The 22204-nt window shown below is 41.4% G+C and overlaps 1 protein-coding gene across 9 annotated transcripts in view; it reads left to right on the top strand.

The window, feature by feature from the left end:
* NDRG3 (NDRG family member 3) overlaps positions 1-22204 on the top strand; it is an 83103-nt gene that overhangs the window by 18803 nt on the left and 42096 nt on the right. For 6 of the 9 annotated variants that reach the window (XM_059706065.1, XM_059706059.1, XM_059706067.1 and 3 more), the window contains 2 exons: positions 9894-9929; positions 21344-21449. In XM_059706065.1, the coding sequence (XP_059562048.1) occupies positions 9894-9929; positions 21344-21449 (142 nt within the window). The remainder of the gene's footprint in view (positions 1-9893; positions 9930-21343; positions 21450-22204) is intronic. The other 3 variants (XM_059706062.1, XM_059706066.1, XM_059706063.1) reach the window with 1 other exon arrangement.

Here is a 22204-nt window from a genome sequence, read left to right as displayed (position 1 = left end):
ACTACATGGCATTCTTTCCTGAGGGAAGTATTGATTAAGAGTGAGGGTAAAATGGGTGAGGTTGGGTGGGCTGAGGGGTACACCAAAAGACGTTGTTGCCTGTTACCTTTTTTTTTGCTGAAAGAAGGGCCCTTCACCTACAACTTCTATGGCTGTTGACTTACTATGCATTTTGTTAATTTGCTATTGAATCCTATCAGCTCCTGTGACATCATCTCCATCTCCACTTTCCCTCCTTCATCTTTCACCAGATTTTTTGTTCTTTCCCTTGGCAAGCTGTACACTTTGTTTAGCCCACTTTGGTTTCTTCTGCTGCTTCCCCCTCATGTTTAAAAAAAACTCCTTTAAGTACTGTCTTTTGGTGCATATGAAGGGCTATCCCCAAAATGATGTGCCACAAAGAAGAAGAAGGAAATAAAATCTTCTGTAAAGTTTATGCATAGCCACAGAAATGAAGTTACAAGACAGGTAGGTAGCCAGTTTAGCTTCTGGAAGATTATAATCTATCCTAAATCTGGCTGATCACCAGAATCAACCGGGTAATTGTTTAAAAATACAGATTCCTGGGTTCCACTCTACACCAACTAAATTGGAATCTGAGGGGAGGATAAATGGACACACACACATACACCTCTATGATCACTGTTCCTGCTTGTTGGAATTACTTGGGGAGATGTGAAAATCACCAATGCGTTGGCCCTGCCTCCAGAGGTTCTGATTGAATTGTTCTGTGGTGTGGTTGAGCTTTTTAAAAAATTCCCATAATTGCCCTGCCCGTGTGGCCCGGTTATTTGAAGTGTTATCCTGTACACCAAAAGGTTTCAGGTTTGATTCCTGGTCAGGGCACATATCTAGATTTCAAGTTCAAACCCCAGTTGGGGTGCATACTAGAGGCAACTGATTGATGTTTCTCTCTCTCTCTTCCCCTTCCTCTCTAAAAAAAAAAATCAATAAAAACATATCCTCAGGTGAGGATTAAAAAAAAAAAGAAAACTCCCATAATTGAGAACCGGGCCTAAAGTGATTAGCCAGTGTAGGAAAACCATGACCTAATGGGTCTCAGCTATTTGAGGACTGGGACACAGATAAGAGGAGGACCCTTTCCTAACCCTGGAAGGACACGGGATGCCTGAAGAGGCACCTATACAAAAGAGTTGCAGGATTGATTGCATAGCTCATAGAGAAAGTATATGGAAAAGTGACTGTTACCATAGAAAAGCATTGAATTAATTTCTGAATCCTCCTCTCTAAGGCCACAGTGATGCCTTGGCTGTGTCTGATGTTTGCCCAAGTTCTATGGACGGAATTGTGCTCCTCTTCCCCCAAATTCATATGTTGAACCCCTCCTACCCGCCCATTGACTTTATTGAAGATAGGGCCTTTAAGGAGGTAATTAAGGTTACATGAAGTCAAAAGAGTATAGCTCTATTCCAATAGGATTCGTGGCCTTTTAAAAAGAGGAAGAGAGAGAGAGAGATGGCTACTTTTTGAGGACACAACAAGATGGTGGCCGTTTGTAAGCCAGGAAGAGAGCTCTTACTAGAAACTAAACCCTACTGGATCTTGATCTTGTATTTCCAACCTCCAGAACTGTGAGAAAATAAATTTTTATTGTTTAAGTCACTCAGCCCATGCAGTCTAAGAATTCAAGTAATCAATGCCTCACTTCCTAACATCTGTTAGCTCCTCTTTGATATGCCTGTGCTGTTCCTACCCACTTCCCATGCTCTCTCTCCCTAAAAAGTGCTCCTATTCATTGTGCATGAGAGCTCCCCTGCTCCAGTGAAGCTTTATAGAAGTAGATTGGCAAGAGGTTCTCTTTGGATGGGGCATTCCCAAACAAAGAATTCCACCCCAGTTAGTCCTCCCTCCCCCCAGTATATCAATGCTTCTGTCTTTGCTGAGCAAGTGGGTGCTTTTGCATACCCTGTGAACAGCATAATGATGATAATGCTGCTTACCCATTATTTCATTTGACTCTGCCAATAGCTTGGTGATGTAGGACAAACAGATCAATTACGCCCATGTTGCTGGTGAGGAAATTAAGGCTAAGAGAGGTGAAGTAGCTTACTCTGATTGAGTACCTAAGAATGCCTACTGCAGAGTCTTACCACTACTACGGTTTTGGGCTGGAGAACGGTTTATTGTGGGAGACTGTTCTGTGCATTGTAGGGTATATCCTTGGCCTCTACCCACTCACTGGATGACAGTAGCATCTCCCCAGTTGTGACGGTCAGAAATGTCTCCAGATATTGTCAAATGTCTCCTGAGGGGCAAAGTTCTCCCCAGTTGAGAGCCACTGCTATTAAAGGACAAGCCTTCAGGTATGAATAGGTATAGATAGATGTCTTGAGTTTTTTTTTGTTTGGGGGGGAGTTTTTTCACTTTAACCTATCCTGCTATTATTTATTAAGCACCTTTTAATGCCAGATGCTTTACATACCTTCTCTCTTTTAATGATCAGGGTATCCCTCTGAAGTAGATAGTATTATTCCTCACTTAGCAGATGAAAATCTGACTGAAAGAGTGGCTTGCCCAGTCAGTAAGTGGCAGAGCCAGGACTAAAACTTACATCTTTCTTATTCCAAAACCTGAGGCCTTTCCACCATGTTCACTCAGTAGGTGTTTTGGCATCACTGCTGTGGCTTGCCATGTCTCTTTCACTTCATCTTTCTCTCCATTCTTCTCATAGACACACACTTATACAAAGACATCACTATACTCTCCTGGCTTCAGGGAGCTAAAGGAAATCTAGACCCAATCTAATATGGAGAAATTTGTCCTGAGATGACTGTGAGGAAGCATTCTCAAAATAGTGTTAAGTGAGGCTTTTCTCAGCTCAGAATTGTGAAGAAGTGGGTAATTTTTTTGTGCTTGTTTTGGCTCCAGTGATGAAAAGAAGCACCCACTAGCACTTTGCTTTGGTAGGCCAGAAACTGCACAGCAATATGAAATGATTTTTTAAAAAATAGCATTTAATAATTTTCAAAGCATTTTTACAAATCCTCCTATATAATAAAAGGGTAATATGCAAATAGACCAAACGCAGAACAACCAAACAACCAATCAAAGAATGGTATGCTAATGATATACTAAGGCTGCTCAACCGCTCGGTATGATGTGCACTGACCAACAGGTGTAGATGCTCCGACCAATAGGTTAGCTTGCTGCTGGGGTCCGGACGATTGGGACGGACACATCCTGCAGCCCTCCTGCAGTCCCTCCCCGGCCCAACCATGCACCAGTGGGGCCCTTCAGCCTGCTCTGCACCCTCTTGCAATCCGGGACCCCTCGGGGGATGTTGGAGAACCAGTTTCAGCCTGATCCCACAGGTCACTTGCCTTGGGAGGGCACCAGATGCAACAGACGCAGGGCTCATGGCTGGTGAGCGCTGCTGCGGCAGTGCAAGCCTCTCGATCCAGGACTGATTGGGTATGAGCCCGCAGCAGGCACAATGGGGCCGGGATGAGTGGGAGCGGCAGGTAGGAGCTGCAGGTGGCGTTGGAGTGCGGGTTTCAGCCCCAATCCCTGCAGGCCTCCCAGAGGGACCCCACCCATGCACAAATTCATGCCCCAGCCCTCTAGTATCAAATAAATCTCGTAACCTCTTGTAAAATAAGTAGTTAAAGGTATTTTCAGCTTTATTTTACAGATATGGCTCAGAGAGGTTATATGACTTGTCCAACGTTAGTATCTAGTACGGTAGTAAAGCCAGGACTAGATCCCACATTTGTTGATTTCAACTTAAATCAGGGGTCTAGAGATCTTCCCATGATCTGCTCTCTGCCTCTTGTAGCTGGTAGTTTCCACTCCTCACTCAAAAGACCTTATACCAAGCAGGAGAGTTGACTGGGTTTTGCTTCATTTTTCCTGTCCTCCTCTACCTACTATTGGTTCAGATATTACTGAGCCTGATGAAAGCCAGCAGCCAGGCTTGAGAAAATAAGTAGGGGGCCACAATTGGACCCTGCAGAATTGAGAAAATACCAAGAAGGGGTATAAATATTTGGTTGGGAGAACAGAAACAAGTTTTTACTTCGTTTTGGTTGTTGTTACAGTAGGAACAGGTAGACCGTATTACAGTTTGATTTCTCTTTCTACTAGAGACTAGAAATAGAAATGTGAGGAGAGGAGGGTCGGAGAGAGAACTCAGGAGTTAGCTTTTTATAACCTTCCAATAGTAGAAACAGGCAAAGGGCTAGTGCCAAGGTTTCTTTTAAAAAAAATTTATTGACATTTTCATTAAAGAACTAGAGGCCTGATGCACGAAATTCGTGCAAGGGGCTCAGCTCTCGAAGCTGTGGTGGCTTGCCTCGGCCCTTGCAGCCCCGGCTTCCTCTGAAAGGTTGTCTGGAATGTCGTTTGGCTGTCCGGTCTAATTAGCATATTACACTTTTATTATTATAGATATTCGGGAAGTACTACATCTACTGTGCACTAGAGGGTGGGTGTCCCTTAACATGCTAACTAGGAGGTGATTGTCACATCATTTGTCAGAAATTCTCAAGATGGGACTGGAGCAGTAAATGAGTTCCCAAGCAAGTAATGATACCACTCTGGTAGACAGTTCTCAACACTCTGTCAGCAGGAGTTGGTGGGAGGAGCCCAAGCTTTAACCATAACTTAGCCTGGTGCCCACAGAGTTTTTATTCCAAGGGGTCAGTGACACATAATGTTAGCCTGATAGTCTGTTAAGGTAGAGATTTTTTTAGAATTGAAATTGTACTTTTTCATCAGTCTGCAGATGGTTATCTAAGTGTCTGACCTCTTTATAAGTTTCTTTATGAAGTCTCAGTTTTTTAATTAGTATTTTTGAAGGTAATAATATAGATAATTAAAATATATATACACATACAGCCATACAAACACACATACTCACATATATGTAGAACTTTCACTTTTGTCTCTGGATTATAGCTTGAACAGATTTCTCTTAATAGAAATGTCATATTTTATTCTCTAATAGTTTTTTAAAATTAACTTGTTTCTAAAATTTTACTGTTTAAAACAGCTTCCTTCCCCCATTTTAATTTCTAGCATATCATTTGCATATAATTCTTCTTCTTTGATATTTTTATTCAAATTGAGTATGTCTATTTTGGGATGTTGATAACCTATGCAAACTGAAATTTATTGCATTTACTAAGTGCTAGGACTGAGAATAAAATGGTGAATTAGACAACCTCACTCCCTTCAAGTTCACAGAACAGGTAGATTGACTTCAAATCTTCCTCTTGGTAGTTGGTTCTGTGGTCTTATCTATCTTGTCTTCTTTTACATTATATCTTTTACTTTCTGTCTTTTGAAACTATATATTCCTCTTGACTAGATCTCATGTTGGGAAACTACATCTCTCTTCTTCTCCCTAGCAATTACTTGTGGGTTTTTGTTTTTTTTAACTTTTTAAAACTTTCCCTCCGCCCCCCCCTTTTTTCATACTTCTTTTTATTCACTGACCTATTCTTAGTTGCGTTTTGCTTAATCTCCAGGCTTGTATTTGAGAGAATTACTTGTTTTTAATTTACCTTCAGGAACTGCTTCACTTACCTTCTACACCTGGCACGAGATTCTACCAGGAAACGCTCCTCTTAGCTGGTTTCTACCTTGACTGCAACTTTCATTAATAATTTATCATTCTTTTTTGTCTTTCCCCCAATTATTATATTATTTTAATTTTTTTTCTTGAATCCCTTTCATCTATTTAAGTCTGCTTAGTGCAAGAATCTCTTTGAACATGGAAACTCGTATAAGTTTTGGTAGAGTAGAATTATGTCCCTCAAATATCAGAGACAATTAAGTTCTCATGGAAGGGCCCCAGGAAGTCTTGATCCTTCCAGAATACACCCAATAAGCAGTATGAAATTTTTAATGAGTTCAAATAATATGTCTTCACGTGACCACAGATCGAGTAATGGCCTCCATTCAGAAACTCTGGATGCTAAATACTGTCAAACAAACCCAGGCATATCCTTTCTCTAAGATGATCACTCATGAAGCCTGAAGCCATTCTCCAAGAGGGTCTGGCATCTCTTGAAAAAAATGCCAAGAAAACAAGTGTTAGTCTTCTTTCAATTATTAGTACTTTTCTTTCTGAGAGCCTAGCTGTGTACATTGGATTAAGAACATGTAGTTGTTTTTTGCTACGTATTCAATAAAGAGAAGTTTGCTTTGATTTCTAGAAAGAATCATCTCTTTCCACTTTTGGCATTTCCCTTTGTGCTCATCTCAGAAACTTCAGGGCTTCACAGAATGCCTCATGACTGGTGCTTTTTTTGGGGGAAGGTGCAAGTTGAATCAGGAATCGGGCTCACTGGTCATTTATATTCTACTCAAACCATCTACCCTAGTATATAAGATGGCCCTTCTTTCTGCTTCTTATCGTTAATTAGAAGTTAAACAAAATGGCCCAGCCAGTGTGGCTCAGTGGTTGAGCATTGACCTATGAACCAGGAGGTCATTCGATTCCCAGTCAGGGCACATGCCTGGGTTGCGGGCTTGATCCCCAGTGTGGGGTATGCAGGAGGCAGCCAATCACTGATGTTTCTATCTCTCCCTCTTCCTTCCTCTCTGAAATCAGTAAAAATATATTTTTTTAAAAAAAGAAATTAAACAGTGATTTCTCTGAAGGAGTTCTTGGGCATATTATGAGGCTAATGGGAGCTGTGAAATATTATAATCCCTTTCACCTGTAGCGGCATTCCTGAGAAATAAGCGTCCCAGTCCCATCTGCACGGTATCTTTGTTGTCTCTCCAAGCTCTGATAGCATCAGACTTTATTTTGTGAACTTGGTTTCATGCCAGGAATAATACTTCAGACCAGCTGTCTCCACCACCCTTTCCAGTTCTCAGTATTATCTGCAGTCTCTCTGACTGGTAACCTATTGTGATTTTACTGCCACCTTTAGAGAACTAAGGTCTGTTCATCCATAGCCTTATTCCTGCAAAAGCTTTCTCTATCTAAATCAGTACTGTCCAGAAGTTTCTGCAATCATGGAAAAATTTTTTTATTTTTGCTGTCCAATAATACAGTTGCCACTAGCCATGTGTATCTGCTGAGCACTTGAAATGTGGCAAATGTGACTGAGAAACTGTAACATTTAAATTTAATTGCCACATGTTACCAGTGACTACCATATTGGATAGTGCTGCTGTAGATGTACTAGTTCCTCTTATCTGGAGGACAGTTTGTTTCTTTGGGGTTTTTTATACCATACTGGGCTGTGTTTTTAAGATCTCTGTTTTGTCCTGCCAACAGTGGGATACAGAATTGTTTCTGAGAGGATCTTCTTTTGTTTTTTTAATTGACCATTTTATTTGTGTTTTTTTTTAAATATATTTTTTAATGTTTTTATTAATTTTTAGAGAGAGAGGAAGGGAGGATAGAGAGAGAGGAACATCATTGATCAGCTGCCTCATGCACTGCCCCTACTAGGGATCAAGCACACAACCCAGGCATGTGCCCTGACTGTGAATTGAACCAGTGATCTCTTGGTTTCTGGGTCAGTGTTCAATCAGCTGGGCAAAATATTTTTTTTATTGATTTTTAGAGAGAGAAGAAGGGAGAGGGAGAGAGGGAGGGAGAGAAATACTGATGTGAGAATGCAAAATCGATTGGCCGGGAATTGAACTAGGAACCTTCTGGTGTGTGTGACTGTGCCCAACCAACTGAGCTTTTTTGGCCAGGGCTAAGAGGATCTAAAGGAGGGATGGGACTGTTTAGTGACCAACTGTCTATATCTCTGAAGGGGCAGCTTTTGAGAAGGTGCTTATTAGTAGCGCCACACCTTCAGGAGACCATTGTAGGCAGAATATATATTTTATGATAACATAGTTTCTAAATAAAAAGAGGTTTCTTTCAGGGCTTTACTTTATGAAAAATAAAATCAGAAGAGTTTTTTTCCCTCCCAAACACATCACTCATTATCATTTTTATACACTTATGTCATGCTCTTGGACTCTGGCATTTAAAATGCTACAAAAATGCCTCTGAGTCATTCCCATTGACTTTTTTTTTTTTAATCAAACGTTACTGTGATATAATCTCTTTTTAGAAGGTTGGTGAATTCCCCTTCGGTCTTTTGACTATGTTCTGCTTTTTAAATGATTCAGTGAAGTGTCCTTTTTCCTATCAGCAGTTTTATAGAATGCAACAGATAGGTCAGTGTATTAGGAATCCTGTTTTGTTTTTCTTTCCCTCCAGTGACACTTTCTTCCTCATTCAATTTCAAGTCTTCCATTTCCAATCCATCTATATCTTTGTTCTCTCCTTAATCCTTTCTTTAATTCCTGGTTCTAGGCACTACTGCCTTCCTTATTCCTCTCAGGAACTCCTTTCCTCCCAGGTGCTCCTTGGTGGGTTATAAGTTTGCTGTCAGACTCTGATCCATGTCTTACCCTCTTCCTACAAGTTCTCACTGCTTTTCTTAGATAGAGAAGCAAGAAGTTACAAGCTTTACTGGGAAAGCAGGCTGCTTTCTTTTATACTAGGGGCCCAGTGCACGAATTTGTGCACCTTGAAAGGAACTGTGGGCCGCGAGGCTGCGGTGGGCACAGGGGCAGGTCTCAGCCCATCTTTCACACCTGGCCCCTCCCTCCAAGGCCCCCTGACCCCTATCTGCCTGCAGCCCTGCTCCTGCCACCACTGCTGCTCCCATGTGCTGATGGCACCGGCCCCACTTGCACCTGCTGATGGCGTGGAGCAATTGGGGCCTGCGCCAGCAGCGGGTACAAGCGGGACTGGTGTTGTCAGCAGGTGCGAGCGGCGGCTGCTGCCCCGATTGCCCCTCAGGAGCAGGGGGAAGTGGAGAAGCCCTGAGGGGCAATGGGGCCGGCAGCCATACTTGCACCTACTGACAGCGCCGAGCAATCAGGGCCTGGCGCCGGCAGCAGGTGTGAGTGGGCCCAGCACCAGCGGCAGGTGTGCTGCTGCTGGCTGGGATCGCAGTGCACGGGAGCAAAGAATTTTCAGTAAACACCAGATGTTCGCCCTTATGACAGCGACTGGTGCCCCGCCTTGGTCTGGCACCCCTGCTCATCTGCTCTACCATACCTCCACGGCCAATGCCCACCATGTTCCACACTCTACCGCCTGCTGCCGATGCCTGCCATGTTCTGTGCATGCCCCCTGGTGGTCAGTGCATGTTATACTGACCGGTTGTTCAGTTGTCCCACAGTTTGGTCTATTTGCATATTAGGCTTTTATATGTATACTAGAGGCCCGGTGCATGAAAATCTGTGCACTCAGGGGGGTCCCTCAGCCCGGCCTGCACACTCTCACAGTCTGGGACCCCTCGGGGGATGTACACCTACAGGCTGAGGCCCGCTCCCTGGGGAATCAGACCTAAGCTGGCAGTCAGACCTCCCTCTGGCAGCCCGGGAGCCCTCAGGGGATCTTAAGCCTGCTCCCCGGGGAGTGAGCCTAAGCCGCAGTCAGACATCCATAGTGCTGCCGAGGAGGCAGAAGAGGCTCCTGCCACCACCACTGCATTCGCAGCTGTCAGCCCGGCTTGTGGCTGAGCGAAGCTCCCCCAGTGGGAGTGCACTGACCACTAGGGGGCAGCTCCTGCATTGAGCGTCTGCCCCCTGGTGGTCAGTGTGCGTCATAGTGACCAGTCGTTCTGCCATTAGGGTCAATTTGCATATTACCCTTTTCTTATATAGGATAGATTCTTATGAAGTCCACCAAGGTATAATCTCACCTCTAAAAACTCAACTTTTACTAACACATGTTAGGAACCCATCCTGCCTCTGAAGACTTTTTATGAGAAGAACCATTTTAGTTTATGGCAACCAGTACACTACACATGCACTGATTTCACTGTGAACTGAATTTGCTGCACATTTGGGGAAGCCACATGGGGAAACTGACTGTGTTTTCTGCCTTCTGTTGACAGAATGGTACACGAAACTTCCAGGACTTTGACTGTCAGGTAAGGACTGTACAAGCACCAAGGAGGTCTGTGTACAGGTTTTCTGCCGTGCTTCCCTCCCTGTGCTGGTGGTCGTGTAGAAGTGGATCTCTCTTCATAGCAGTCACAGCTCCTTCGTGTTCTTTTAGTTATTATATCAAACTTATTTAAAATAATTTGCTATTATATTCAAAATTTGCCTGCCAGGGCCTGTTTTTATGGTTGTAGGTTACTGTGTCTGTGTGATTAAGATCTCCTTTCATCAAATGATACTGGAAACCCCAGTCACAGGTGTCAAATGGAGGGTTGTCACCTCACTGCAGAAAAGATGGGGGAAGGGTAGTTTGGAGGGGAAACTTAACAAAATCTTTTCCTAAAAAAAAAAAATAGACAAGTGTTATTAATACAAAATGTAGGTTTCTACTAGCTTTATATTTAGAAATACAAAATTCAACCTGACTCATTAGTATTTTCTTAAATGATACTGTTCTCTTCCTAGTCTATTTTTTTGTTTGGTTAGTTTTCCCCCCTGTAACTCTATTGCCAATTTAAAAATTAATAAAATGAACCAGCAACTCTTGATCTGTCTACTTTATCTATTGACTGGCCCTGAAAGAAATGGGAGGAAGGAATGAGTACATGGAAATGGGAATCTTATAAGCCCATGCAGTCTGGCTCCTGTTTTAGGGATGGTGTCAGAGCAGTGGCTGTCAGAAGCAGCGTGAAGTAGACTCACAGGGTACTAGGCAGAAAAGGAAGGTTTTGGGAAACCAACTTCCTTGTTTGTAGGATTTCACCAACCCATATACACAAAGGCAAATAGTTATTTTCAGATATTCATTTTATGTTAACTGTAGTGAAATCTATAGCATTAGCATCAAAAGGAAGGACTAATATTTATCTCATAGGCAAACCAGTTATATCATAATTTACAGAGTAACTATTATAGATATTAAATATGTCATCTCCAGTTCTTGGAACAATATTACAAGGTGTGTGTGTGTGTGTGTGTGTGTGTGTGTGTGTGTTTAAATATGTTTTTATTGATTTTGATGAGAGGAAGGGAGAGGGGGAGAAAGAGAGAAACATCAATGATGAGAGAGAAACATGGATCGGTTGCCTCCTCCTGGGGATGGATCCTAAAACCCAGGCATGGGCCCTGACTGGGAATGGAACCATGACCTCCTGGTTCATGGGTCGTGTGGCTCAATGGTTGAGCTGGGTACAAGGTAGTAAGTTGGGGTTGAAAAACCCCATTCTTCCTGAATCCATTGCCTGTTCTTTCCCACCTGGAAATGTCCAAAGCTGAGATGTTATAAGGAGTTGAATGGTATGGAAAGCTGAGGTTCCTTGGCAGGATGCATGAGACTCACTTTGTAAGGGGCAGTGTGCTCATTGTGTTGTTATAGATTTCTGAATCCTAGTGTGAAATACCTCTTAGTGTGACTGTTTTTGTTACTTTATATATACAACGTAATCAACCCAGTACTGGTAGGAAATCATTTGCTATATTCCTTTACTCAAAAACAAGAAGTTGCCCTAACAGGTTTGGCTCAGGGGATAGAGCGTTGGCCTGCGGACTGAAAGGTCCCAGGTTCGATTCCGGTCAAGCGCATGTACCTTGGTTGTGGGCACATCCCCAGTAGGAGGTGTGCAGGAGGCAGCTGATCAATGTTTCTCTCTCATTGATGTTTCTACCTCTCTATTCCTCTCTCTTCCTCTCTGTAAAAAATCAATAAAGTATAAAACAAAACAAAACAAGAAGTCATATTATTTTTTAATAGATGGTAGCAGTCAAGTTTGGGTTTAGTGTTTTTAATTTTACCTAATTTCATCTATGGTTTGGATCCTAGATTGAACCTGTTGAACTTGATTGCTGTTAATATTTGATATAATTTACCTAGAAGGAAATCATTTGAAAGAGGGACAGTAAAATTCAAGGTGAGGAATTCCAGAAATAGTATTTGTAAACTCCTGCCAAAAAGTGTGGAAGCATTTATTTTCATCAAATTGGATATCCCCTCCCCCAAAAAAGAACATTGGAATATAAAAACAGCTCATTGGAAAATAAATTTTAAAAATACCAAAAAGTAAATAAATAAATATCACTTGTTTTTTACCAGTGTTAATATTTTAGAATATAGCCTTTAGGATTTTTTAATGCATACATATACTTAGATATAAATGAAATTGAGTTTTAGAAATATAAATATAAATCACTTTTTAATATTAAATCTTAAAAAGATCTTGATATTTTGGGTGAAACTTTAGTAACATGTTCTGGCCTTATGAAATGCAACTTTTAATTCATTTCTGATACAAATAGAATGGTGGCAAATGTGTGTCACTGGTGTTTTAATGTACAGCTTCTTTGTGTTTTAAAAAAGAAAAAAACATAGGCTCTTTTCCTCCTTCCAGAACTCAGGAATGTTCTCCTACCACCATTGTCATCTGTCTCTTTGTTAAAGGATTATGTGAGGTTCTGGAGACTGGTGGCAGCTAGGTCAGAAATCTAGCAACAGGCTGATTAAAGGAAGGCCTAGGAGTTGGGAACTGTGATGTGGGAAGTCTAGAGTGCCTAATTTGCCTGAAGGCTTCTCAGAAACCATTGGGCATTCTTAAGAGACAAAACAGAACAAGTCTATAAAGCTGGCATTGTCACTAAATGGAAAGGCATTCAACCTTGGCATTGGTGTTGTCTATTAGCATAACTGTGGGCTTCTTCTGATCTGTCTTGCCTCAAAAATCTTAAAGGAATCTTTGATGATATCCCAGGAAGTTATCTTGGCATCATCAATTAAGCTCATAACTTCAGTCTGAACCGATTTTTCCTTACTAATCAACTAGGTGTTTGTTTGTGTGTGTCTTTTCAATAACTGAAAATGTAATTAAAAGTGTACCGTTTCTCTTGGTTCTTCGATTGTCCCAAGTGTTTCATTGCTCTATAGCTTCTCTGAGGCAAGCAGCAGTTATATTTGTGTATTACAGTAATGAAGGAATGGGTGATTAGAGGTGACATGCTTAGAATTGATGAGAAAAGAGAAATGAGCCTATTGCCATTTGGAACAATGAATCAGCAGGCTTAGTGTCCGTTTATCTACTTCAGTGTTGCTTAATTCTCTTCTCCTTGTGAGACTGTTCAAAAGCTTGGAATTAGAGCTGAAACAAATGCTGTTGCTTCTGTGTATATGATATTGCTTTAAAGAAAATAACACTTATCCTGTGTATGATCAGAAACAAATTTAGAAAATTCAAAAAAGTATAAAAATAAAGATTACCTATTATCCTATTACCTAGAGATAACCATATTCTATTATATTTCTTTCCAGTTTTTACTTTTTCATTCTGGTTATCAAAAGAGTACATGCTCATAGTTGAATATTTGGAAAGCAGAGAATAAGAATTAGAAAGTAGTTGGGGAAAAATTCATAATTCTATAACTCAGGGACAACCCTGTTAATATAGTGTTGAAATATATGTGTATATGTAATATTAAAATAATTAATTTTTAAATTTCTTTAGTTGATTATACTGGATATACAATTTTGTATCCCCTTCTCTGACTTAGTAATAGAACACAATCTCATTTCCATAGTTTTAAACTCATAAAAATTTCTAATGGCTACCTGTTATTTAATCATATAGGTATGCCATGACATAAGTATTTCATTATTTTTGTAATTAGATTGCTTATGATATCTTCACTGAACATTTTAGTGCATAAATTTTATCCACACTTTGAGTTATTTCCTTAGATTAATTTTTGGAATGAGCATATTTAAGGCCCTTGGCATACCTTGTCAAATTGCCTTCCACTTCCACCAGAGGTTTACTCAATAAATATTAATGGAGAGTGAAAAGCTGCTGTCTGCCAGCATATATCATTCTCATAGAAGAGAATGGAGTTCTTGCTCCTAGAATAATCCAGGCAGGCCAATGGCTGGCTGTTTAAATGCAGTAGCTCTTTAGCCTTGGCTGGTGTGACTGAGTTGGTTGAGTGTCATCCAGTGTACTGAAAGGTTGCTGGTTCGATTCTGGGTCGGGCCACATGCCCAGGGAGGCAACTGATGGATGTTTCTCTCTTCCTCTGCCTTCTTCTCTCTCTAAAATCAATTTTAAAAACATATTTTAAAAAATACAGTAGCTCCTTATTGGCCTGCGGACTGAAGGGTCCCAGGTTCGATTCCAGTCAAGGGCACATGCCCAGGTTGCCGGCTTGATCCCCAGAAGGGGGCATGCAGGAGGCAGCCGCTCAATGATTCTCTCTCATTATTATTATTTTTAAAAAATATATTTTATTTACTTTTTACAGGGAGGAAGGGAGAGGGAAAGGGATAGAGAGCCAGAAACATCGATGAGAGAGAAACATCGATCAGCTGCCTCCTGCACACTCCCTGGTGGGGATGTGCCCGCAACCAAGGTACATGCCCTTGACCGGAATCGAACCTGGGACCCTTCAGTCTGCAGGCCGACACTCTATCCACTGAGCCAAACCGGTTTGGCGAGTTTATTTTTTTAATAATCACCACTCCCAATCTCAGTTCCCTTTTCTCCTGTCACTAGAGGATTTATTTCTCTGACAAGCTCTGTTTCATCATGGGCTTGATGGCTGCCATCTGCCTCAAACTCACATTTATCTAGCTTAGCAACCTTACTGGGAAGAGAAGATCTTTACGTATAATTCTAGGGAAAAGGTCAGGGAAGACGTATTGGCTTAGATGGGTCAGGTCATGGGCGGGGAGGGGGTCACATGCACATACCTGGACCCCTTCCACCTGCACTTTCCTAGAGAGAGTCCATGTTCTGAAGGTGTTCTGGGCTATTGTGTGTGGGTTAAATCATCATTCACTCTTTTTCTTCTTATTGTCATCAAAGGCTATGTGAAAAAGGTATTAGAGTTGGCTTTGAAGGAGGAAAAGATATATTTTATGTTGACATATTGCAAGAGAAGCTTCCAGATGAAGAGTATGATTTATGAGGTTGAGAGTATGGGTAGTTGAAAAATAAAAGATGTCTGAATGGGTGTTGATTGAACTAGGCTGAAAGATATAAGAGTAAGAGGGGAGAAAACTGAGGATAGAGTCAGAGAAAATGTAATGTAGAACTTTAAAAAGAAAAATGTGTTCTGATAGGTAGAAGGCTGACTAAGTAATTGTGGAGGCCAGTTCTTTTACTAGGGGATTAAATGAGCAAATGAACTTTATACCACTACACAGAGGTAAGGTAATGGTGGGAGTATTACATCAAAAATTCCTATATAATAATAAAAACTATACCAAAGGCTCAAATAGTAACTGCTTACTAGATGCAGAAGAAAATTTCATACTAATAAAAACGTTGACATTTCCAAGAATATGTTGTCATACAAGTTTACCTAACCTCTTTCAGACTGGCCAGAGAGAGGAAGAAGTACTAACAGGCACAAAGTGATCAAAATTTAACTGAGTTCAGAGAGATATGATAAGTCAGATTGTATAGTTCTGGTGATAGCACATTTAGCTAAAGGAAGATGACTCAAAAAAAGTGAAAGTTAATTATTATTCAATAATGGTAATATCCAGAACCAAGATGGCGGCATAGGTTAACGCCGGAGTTTGCTGCTTTGAACAACTACTTCAAAAGTGAAACTAAAACACGGAACGGACATCACCCAGAACCACAGGAACGCTGGCTGAGTGGAAGTCCTACAACTAGGAGGAAAGAGAAACGCATATGGACACTCAGAGGAGGCGCAGTGCTGAAGTCAAATTCTGAGGTGCGGAGTGTGCGGAGCGGGCTGGCGGCGGAGGGCGCGGTTGGCGTTTTCAATCGGGAGGGAGTCGCAGACTCTGAGCTCCAGATACAGGCGAGTCTTTAGGGACCCAGACTCAAACGGGAGAAGCGGGACTGTCTGGCTTCGGTCAGAGCGAGTGCAGCTTTCTCTCCGAGCTTTGCAGCGGGTGCTGGGACTCAGAGAGGCAGAGCCCCTGGGGACAGGACTGAGAGCCGCCATAACTGCTCTCTCCGGCCCACCCTGTTGATCCTGTGCGACCCGCCCCGCCCAAGCCCTGCACAGAGGCATTTGCCGGATAGCCTCAGGCAAAGGCTAGATTAGCACCTCCCTAGAGGACAGAAGTTCTCTCACCGCTGACACAGCTGATTCTCATAGCCACTTGGCCTGGAGGTCAAACCCTCCCTGGAATTAGCTACAACAATCAAGATTTATCTATAAGACTGCAAACAAAGACCACTAGGGGGTGCACCAAGGAAGCATAACAAAATGCGGAGACAAAGAAACAGGACAAAATTGTCAATGGAAGAAATAGAGTTCAGAACCACACTTTTAAGGTCTCTCAAGAACTGTTTAGAAGCTGCCGATAAACTTAATGAGATCTACACGAAAACTAATAAGACCCTCGATCTTATATTGGGGAACCAACTAGAAATTAAGCACACACGGACTGAAATAACGAATATTATACAGACGCCCGACAGCAGACCAGAGGAGCGCAAGAATCAAGTCAATGATTTGAAATGCGAGGAAGCAAAAAACATCCAACCGGAAAAGCAAAATGAAAAAAGAATCCAAAAATGCGAGGATAGTGTAAGGAGCCTCTGGGACAGCTTCAAGCGTACCAACATCAGAATTATAGGGGTGCCAGAAGATGAGAGAGAGCAAGATATTGAAAACCCATTTGAAGAAATAATGACAGAAAACTTCCCCCACCTGGTGAAAGAAATGGACTTACAGGTCCAAGAAGCGCGGAGAACCCCAAACAAAAGGAATCCAAAGAGGACCACACCAAGACACATCATAATTAAAATGCCAAGAGCAAAAGATAAAGAGAGAATCTTAAAAACAGCAAGAGAAAGAAACTCAGTTACCTACAAGGGAATGCCCAAACTACTGTCAGCTGATTTCTCAACAGAAACTTTGCAGGCCAGAAGGGAGTGGCAAGAAATATTCAAAGTGATGAATACCAAGAACCTACAACCAAGATTACTTTATCCAGCAAAGCTATCATTCAGAATTGAAGGTCAGATAAAGAGCTTCACAGATAAGGAAAAGCTAAAGGAGTTCATCACCACCAAACCAGGATTATATGAAATGCTGAAAGGTTGCCTTTAAGAAGAGGAAGAGGAAGAAAAAGGTAAAGATACAAATTATGAACAACAAATATGCATCTATCAACAAGTGAATCTAAGAATCAAGTGAATAAATAATCTGATGAACAGAATGAACTGTTGATTATAATAGAATCAGGGACATAGAAAGGGAATGGACTTACTATTCTTGGGGGGGAAAGGGGTGTGGGAGATGCGGGAAGAGACTGGACAAAAATCGTGCACCTATGGATGAGGACAGTGGGTGGGGAGTGAGGGCGGAGGGTGGGGCGGGAACTGGGAGGAGGGGAGTTATGGGGGGGAAAAAAAAGGAACAAATGTAATAATCTGAACAATAAAGATTTAATTTTAAAAAAAAAATAATGGTAATATTCTAAATGTTTAAATTCTTAAAAAAAGACTCTTAAACTACATCTTTGATTAAGAGGAAGACAGTCTAGGATGGAGAAGTGTATTGGGGACCAATGTGATTTCAGGTTGTTTTATAAGCCTGGAGAATAAAGGGTCAAGTACATAACCTTGGAAATAGTAAATAATCAGAGAATACTGGAAAAGCTCTATGACCAGAGCCTATTAGATGCTACCTGGGCTATGCCCTTGAGCACAGACTCATTGTGTAGTCATACCCTGTAGAATACTAGGGTGCAGGGTGAGGGAACTGCAGAAACAGCCTGTGGAACACATGATATGACTAAAGTGGAAAGGTGTTGGCAGCTTCACCTCTATATGGCCTGTCTATTGAGTCGGCTCTGTAGCCAGGGTCTCTACACACTCATCTTTAGATGGAGACCTCAAGCTCTTCACTCACAAGGCCACAAAGGCTACAAATAGAAGTCTGTAGGGAGGTGAGTATCTCCTTTTTATATTCTTTGTTCTAATACCATTTACATTCACAAACTTTGAAATGAAGAGAAACTATATGAATTGTTCAAGCACTCTTGACCCTTTGATACTTTGGTCATTACACAGTTTGAGGGTATATTATGGGAGGTAGGAGCTGAAGTCTCCCTAAAAAGTTAAAGTTTTGTTAGTCAATTTTAACTCTGAATTTCATCTAGATTATCAAATGATGAAAAAGTAGTTACTTTGCCCCATTCCCTCACCTACTTTTAACCCATCTGTTATATCTCCCTTTTCATCATTCTTTTGAACTTCCTTCACAGCTCACTATCCCCCATCCCATTCAGCACCCTCCCCCACTGCCCCCCTACACACACACACACACACACACACACACACACACACACACTATCCCCGTCAATTACCTGGCCTCAGGAGATCTGCTAACCTCAGGGCCAAAGTGTAAACCGGTTTTTCCCTCCGGTCTCAGTAGTACAGCTGAGGCCAAATGAGAATATTTAAACAAGACTACTGAAGGAAGATATGACGGAAGGAAGTCTCCAGCAACCAGATTGTCAGAATGACAAATTGTTGCACATTCTCTTCAATTTGGTTTCTCCTGTAGTGTCGCCCATCTGGCAGGGGCCTGCATCGCTCTCCCTCTTTATTCTTTCTTTCTCTCAAAAAATAAAATGACAGAGCAAAGCTTCCTTGGGTTCCCTTTTAAAATCTATCCTCTCTCAGGAGGAAACAAGTCCTAATGTTAGTGCCATTCCTTCTCCTCCAAGTTCTTACACTTTAAATATATAATCTATTTAGTGCTTCTTTTTAAAAAATCTGTGGTATACTATACACATAACTTTCTGCATTTCTATTCAGCATTGTGTTTTTAAGATTTCTCTATGTATTAATGCTCATAGTTCTAGTTCATTTTTATCTGTATTTTATTATATGAATATGTCATAATTCATTTCTCAGTTTCCCTATTGATGAATATTTAGGCTGTTTTCAATTTTTTTTACATTATTAATAAGGCTTCAATGTATATTTCTGTATATGTCTGACCATATTTGAGAATTTCTTTAAGATTATACCTAAAAATAAAACTGATATAGGGTAGACACCTCTAAAATTTACTAGAAATTACTAAATTGTTTACCAGAGTAGCTGGTCCAGTTTACATGCCCACCAACAGTGTATGAGACTTAGTTCTCTACATGTTGGCCAACACTTGGCATTATCTAACTTTAAAAGTTTTGCCGTTCTGGTGTGTCTGAAATCACACTTCTGTGATTTAGTTTATACTATCCTGACTGCTAATAGAGTTGATGTCTTCCTTCTCAATTTTCTATCATACCACCTTGTTTATTTCTTTCATAGCATTTATCACAAGCTATTATTATGGGTCAGTTGATTTGTGTATTTATTGTCTGCCTCCCTGCTAGAACATAATCTCTCTATGAGAGCAGAGACCCTGTCTCTCTTATTCACTGTTTTATCCCCAGAGCTCAGTCCTTCTGGAAGTAGGAGTTCAATAAATTGTTGTTTAATGAATGAGCCTGATTGTGGTGGAGGGAGTTCCTCAATAAGTCTGACATGACTACAAGAGAAATGCTTATACAGTAACAGGAATTTATCTTTTACTAGAGGCCCAGTGCATGAAATTCATGCACGGTGGTGGTGTGTGTTCCTCAGCCCAGCCTGCACCCTCTCCAATCTGGGATCCCTCTCACAATCCAGGACTGCTGGCTCCCAACCGCCTGCCTGCCTGCCTGGTCACCTCCTAACCACTCCCCTGCCAGCCTGATCAATGCCTAACTGCTCCCCTGCTGGCCTGGTCACCCCTAACTGCCCTCCCCTGCTGGCCTGGTCACCCCTAACTGCCCTCCCTTGCCAGCCTGGTCACCCCCAACTGCCCTCCCCTGCTGGCCTGGTCACCCCCAACTGCCCTCCCTTGCCAGCCTGGTCACCCTCAGCTGCCCTCCCTGCCAGCCATCTTGTGTGCACATGGGGGTGGCCATCTTGTGTGTTGGAGTGATGGTCAATTTGCATATTACCTCTTTATTAGATAGCATTCCTTCCATTCATACCCTATATTTTATTTCATAGCCAGTTAGTGCACAGTACCTGATTCTCTCCTTCATTTCTTCCCCTTTTCAATCCTTTGAATAGGAGGTAGTAATAGTAGAGAATAGCAGGCCTATTGAGTCACTCATGGTTTGATTTGATAGAAATATCTGCTCTAGCCTGAGGCCTATGATTTGAGATACATTGCTCATCACTTAGCCTAAGATTGTTCTGTGCCCTACATCAGAGAAGAAACCAACACTCTGATGAGATTCATTATTACAAAGGAAATTAAGTTGGAAGCCCTTTGCCTTTGTTGGGATTCTTATTGACAGAGTTAATCTTGTCTTATCTACTGTAAGACTTTCTGAGATAGGTGTGGATGACTTTGTCAGCAAAATTTCACTAGGCTAAATATGATAATTTTTTACTTTTGAAAGATACAGACTTTGAAGAAGACTAGAGTAAATTTGTTAACTTATCTACAGTCTCTTTTTTTCCCACCCAATCACTCTTAGTGCTGGTCTTAACAGCTCTGATTGCATTTTGTTCCAGCTTTGTTCAGTTCCTCAGCTCTGCTCTGACTAATCTTGAACTTTACTCATTGCTTTGGTTAGGATCCTTTAGGTTACAGGGAATATGCCCATTCAAACTAGCTTAAACAGAGACAGTCCAGGGATGTCTCTGAAATTAAGCTAGAACCAGGAATTAGAGCAGTGAAAATGCCTGATATTAACTCTCAAGTTTACATCTCTTTCTAGAGAAAAACCAAGCCGAGGGTGGAATCTCTTAGTGCCAATTACAAATTCTCAGGGAAGGAAGCTGACCCAGCATGGACCATATGCCCATCTGACTCCAGTTAGTTGTGGCCATAAGGTTACAGTCTATAAACCTGGCAGCCAACAGCCACTCCTGTAATGCATGGTGACACTGAAGGGCAGCTCCTAGGAAAGGGGAGAGATTTAGGTATACACCCCATAGGTCTGCTGAGCTTACCAGTTGCTAACATACATTTACTAGTAGAGGTTCTGAAGTCTCTGGCTTTTTACCCAGTAACTTTACATCTTCTGCGTCCTTAGTTTTGCTCACCTTAGGTCGTACTGGCTCCTTACTCAACTTGTTGAACACCTTTCCATAGCCAGTTTCAAATATATTATCAACAGATCCCTGATTTCTCCTACTTAAGGAAGTAAGCTTTGTGGATAAGAAGATATATATTTTTCTCATTTATTTGATGTTTATCTGAAAGTAATTAGAAAGTAGGAATATTCTGTATAATATAGCATCTCTCTGGTATGCTTATAGTTCAGAGATTTGTCCTGCCCCAGGTAGTGGGAAATAGCTGTGAATCATATATGGTGAAACTTCAGCAACCTAGGAAGTCCATTCTGCCTTTGCTGAGACCTTACATTCTCTTGTTACAGGAACATGATATAGAAACTCCTCATGGTATGGTCCACGTCACTATAAGAGGCCTACCGAAGGGAAACAGACCAGTTATTCTGACATATCATGACATTGGCCTCAATCGTATGTATTTGATTTTATATCTTTCCTTTGTATTATAATATTTAATCTTTGTATATTAAATATATACATAGATCCTAGTATTAGAACATAAGTTTTCTTCTCTCTGCCTTTACCTTCCCTCTTCACATTAATGGCAGGATTCAAGTTCCCCATTGAATGCACGTGGGGGATAGTGGAATTATATCTCACCTCTGTCAGATTTACTAAAGAACTAAGGTTATATGATGAACTGGTTAAGAAAGTAAAACTGAAGTCAGGGGTTTATTTGGTCTATACTTCTTTTGTTTTTTTTCATATTTCAAGTTAGAAAGTCTAGGGTTTGAATTTAACTTAGTGGTGAACTCTTTAATGAATTGGTAAAAGTATTTTTTTAAAATATATTTTATTGTTTTTTTACAGAGAGGAAGGGAGAGGGATAGAGAGTTAGAAACATCGATGAGAGAGAAACATCGATCAGCTGCCTCCTGCACACCCCCTACTGGGGATATGCCCGCAACCAAGGCACATGCCCTTGACCAGAATCGAACCTGGGACCCTTGAATCTTCAGGCCAACGCTCTATCCACTGAGCCAAACTGGTTAGGGCGGTAAAAGTATTCTTGCTATGGTCTGTCATCAGTGACTTTAAGTGGACTTTTCTAGATGGTAGTATAAGATTCTGGCCCCAGCCACAGGCATACAGTGTCTCTCTATATATTTTCTTTAGTTTCTCTGGCTTTCAGAGGTGGTCTGCATTTGAGGCTATAATCTCTAGAG

The sequence above is a fragment of the Myotis daubentonii genome, chromosome 8 (assembly GCF_963259705.1).
Source record: "Myotis daubentonii chromosome 8, mMyoDau2.1, whole genome shotgun sequence".
Classification (NCBI taxonomy): Eukaryota; Metazoa; Chordata; class Mammalia; order Chiroptera; family Vespertilionidae; genus Myotis; species Myotis daubentonii.
Note: the sequence above shows the minus strand (reverse complement) of the source record. Positions and strands in the feature narration are given on the sequence as shown.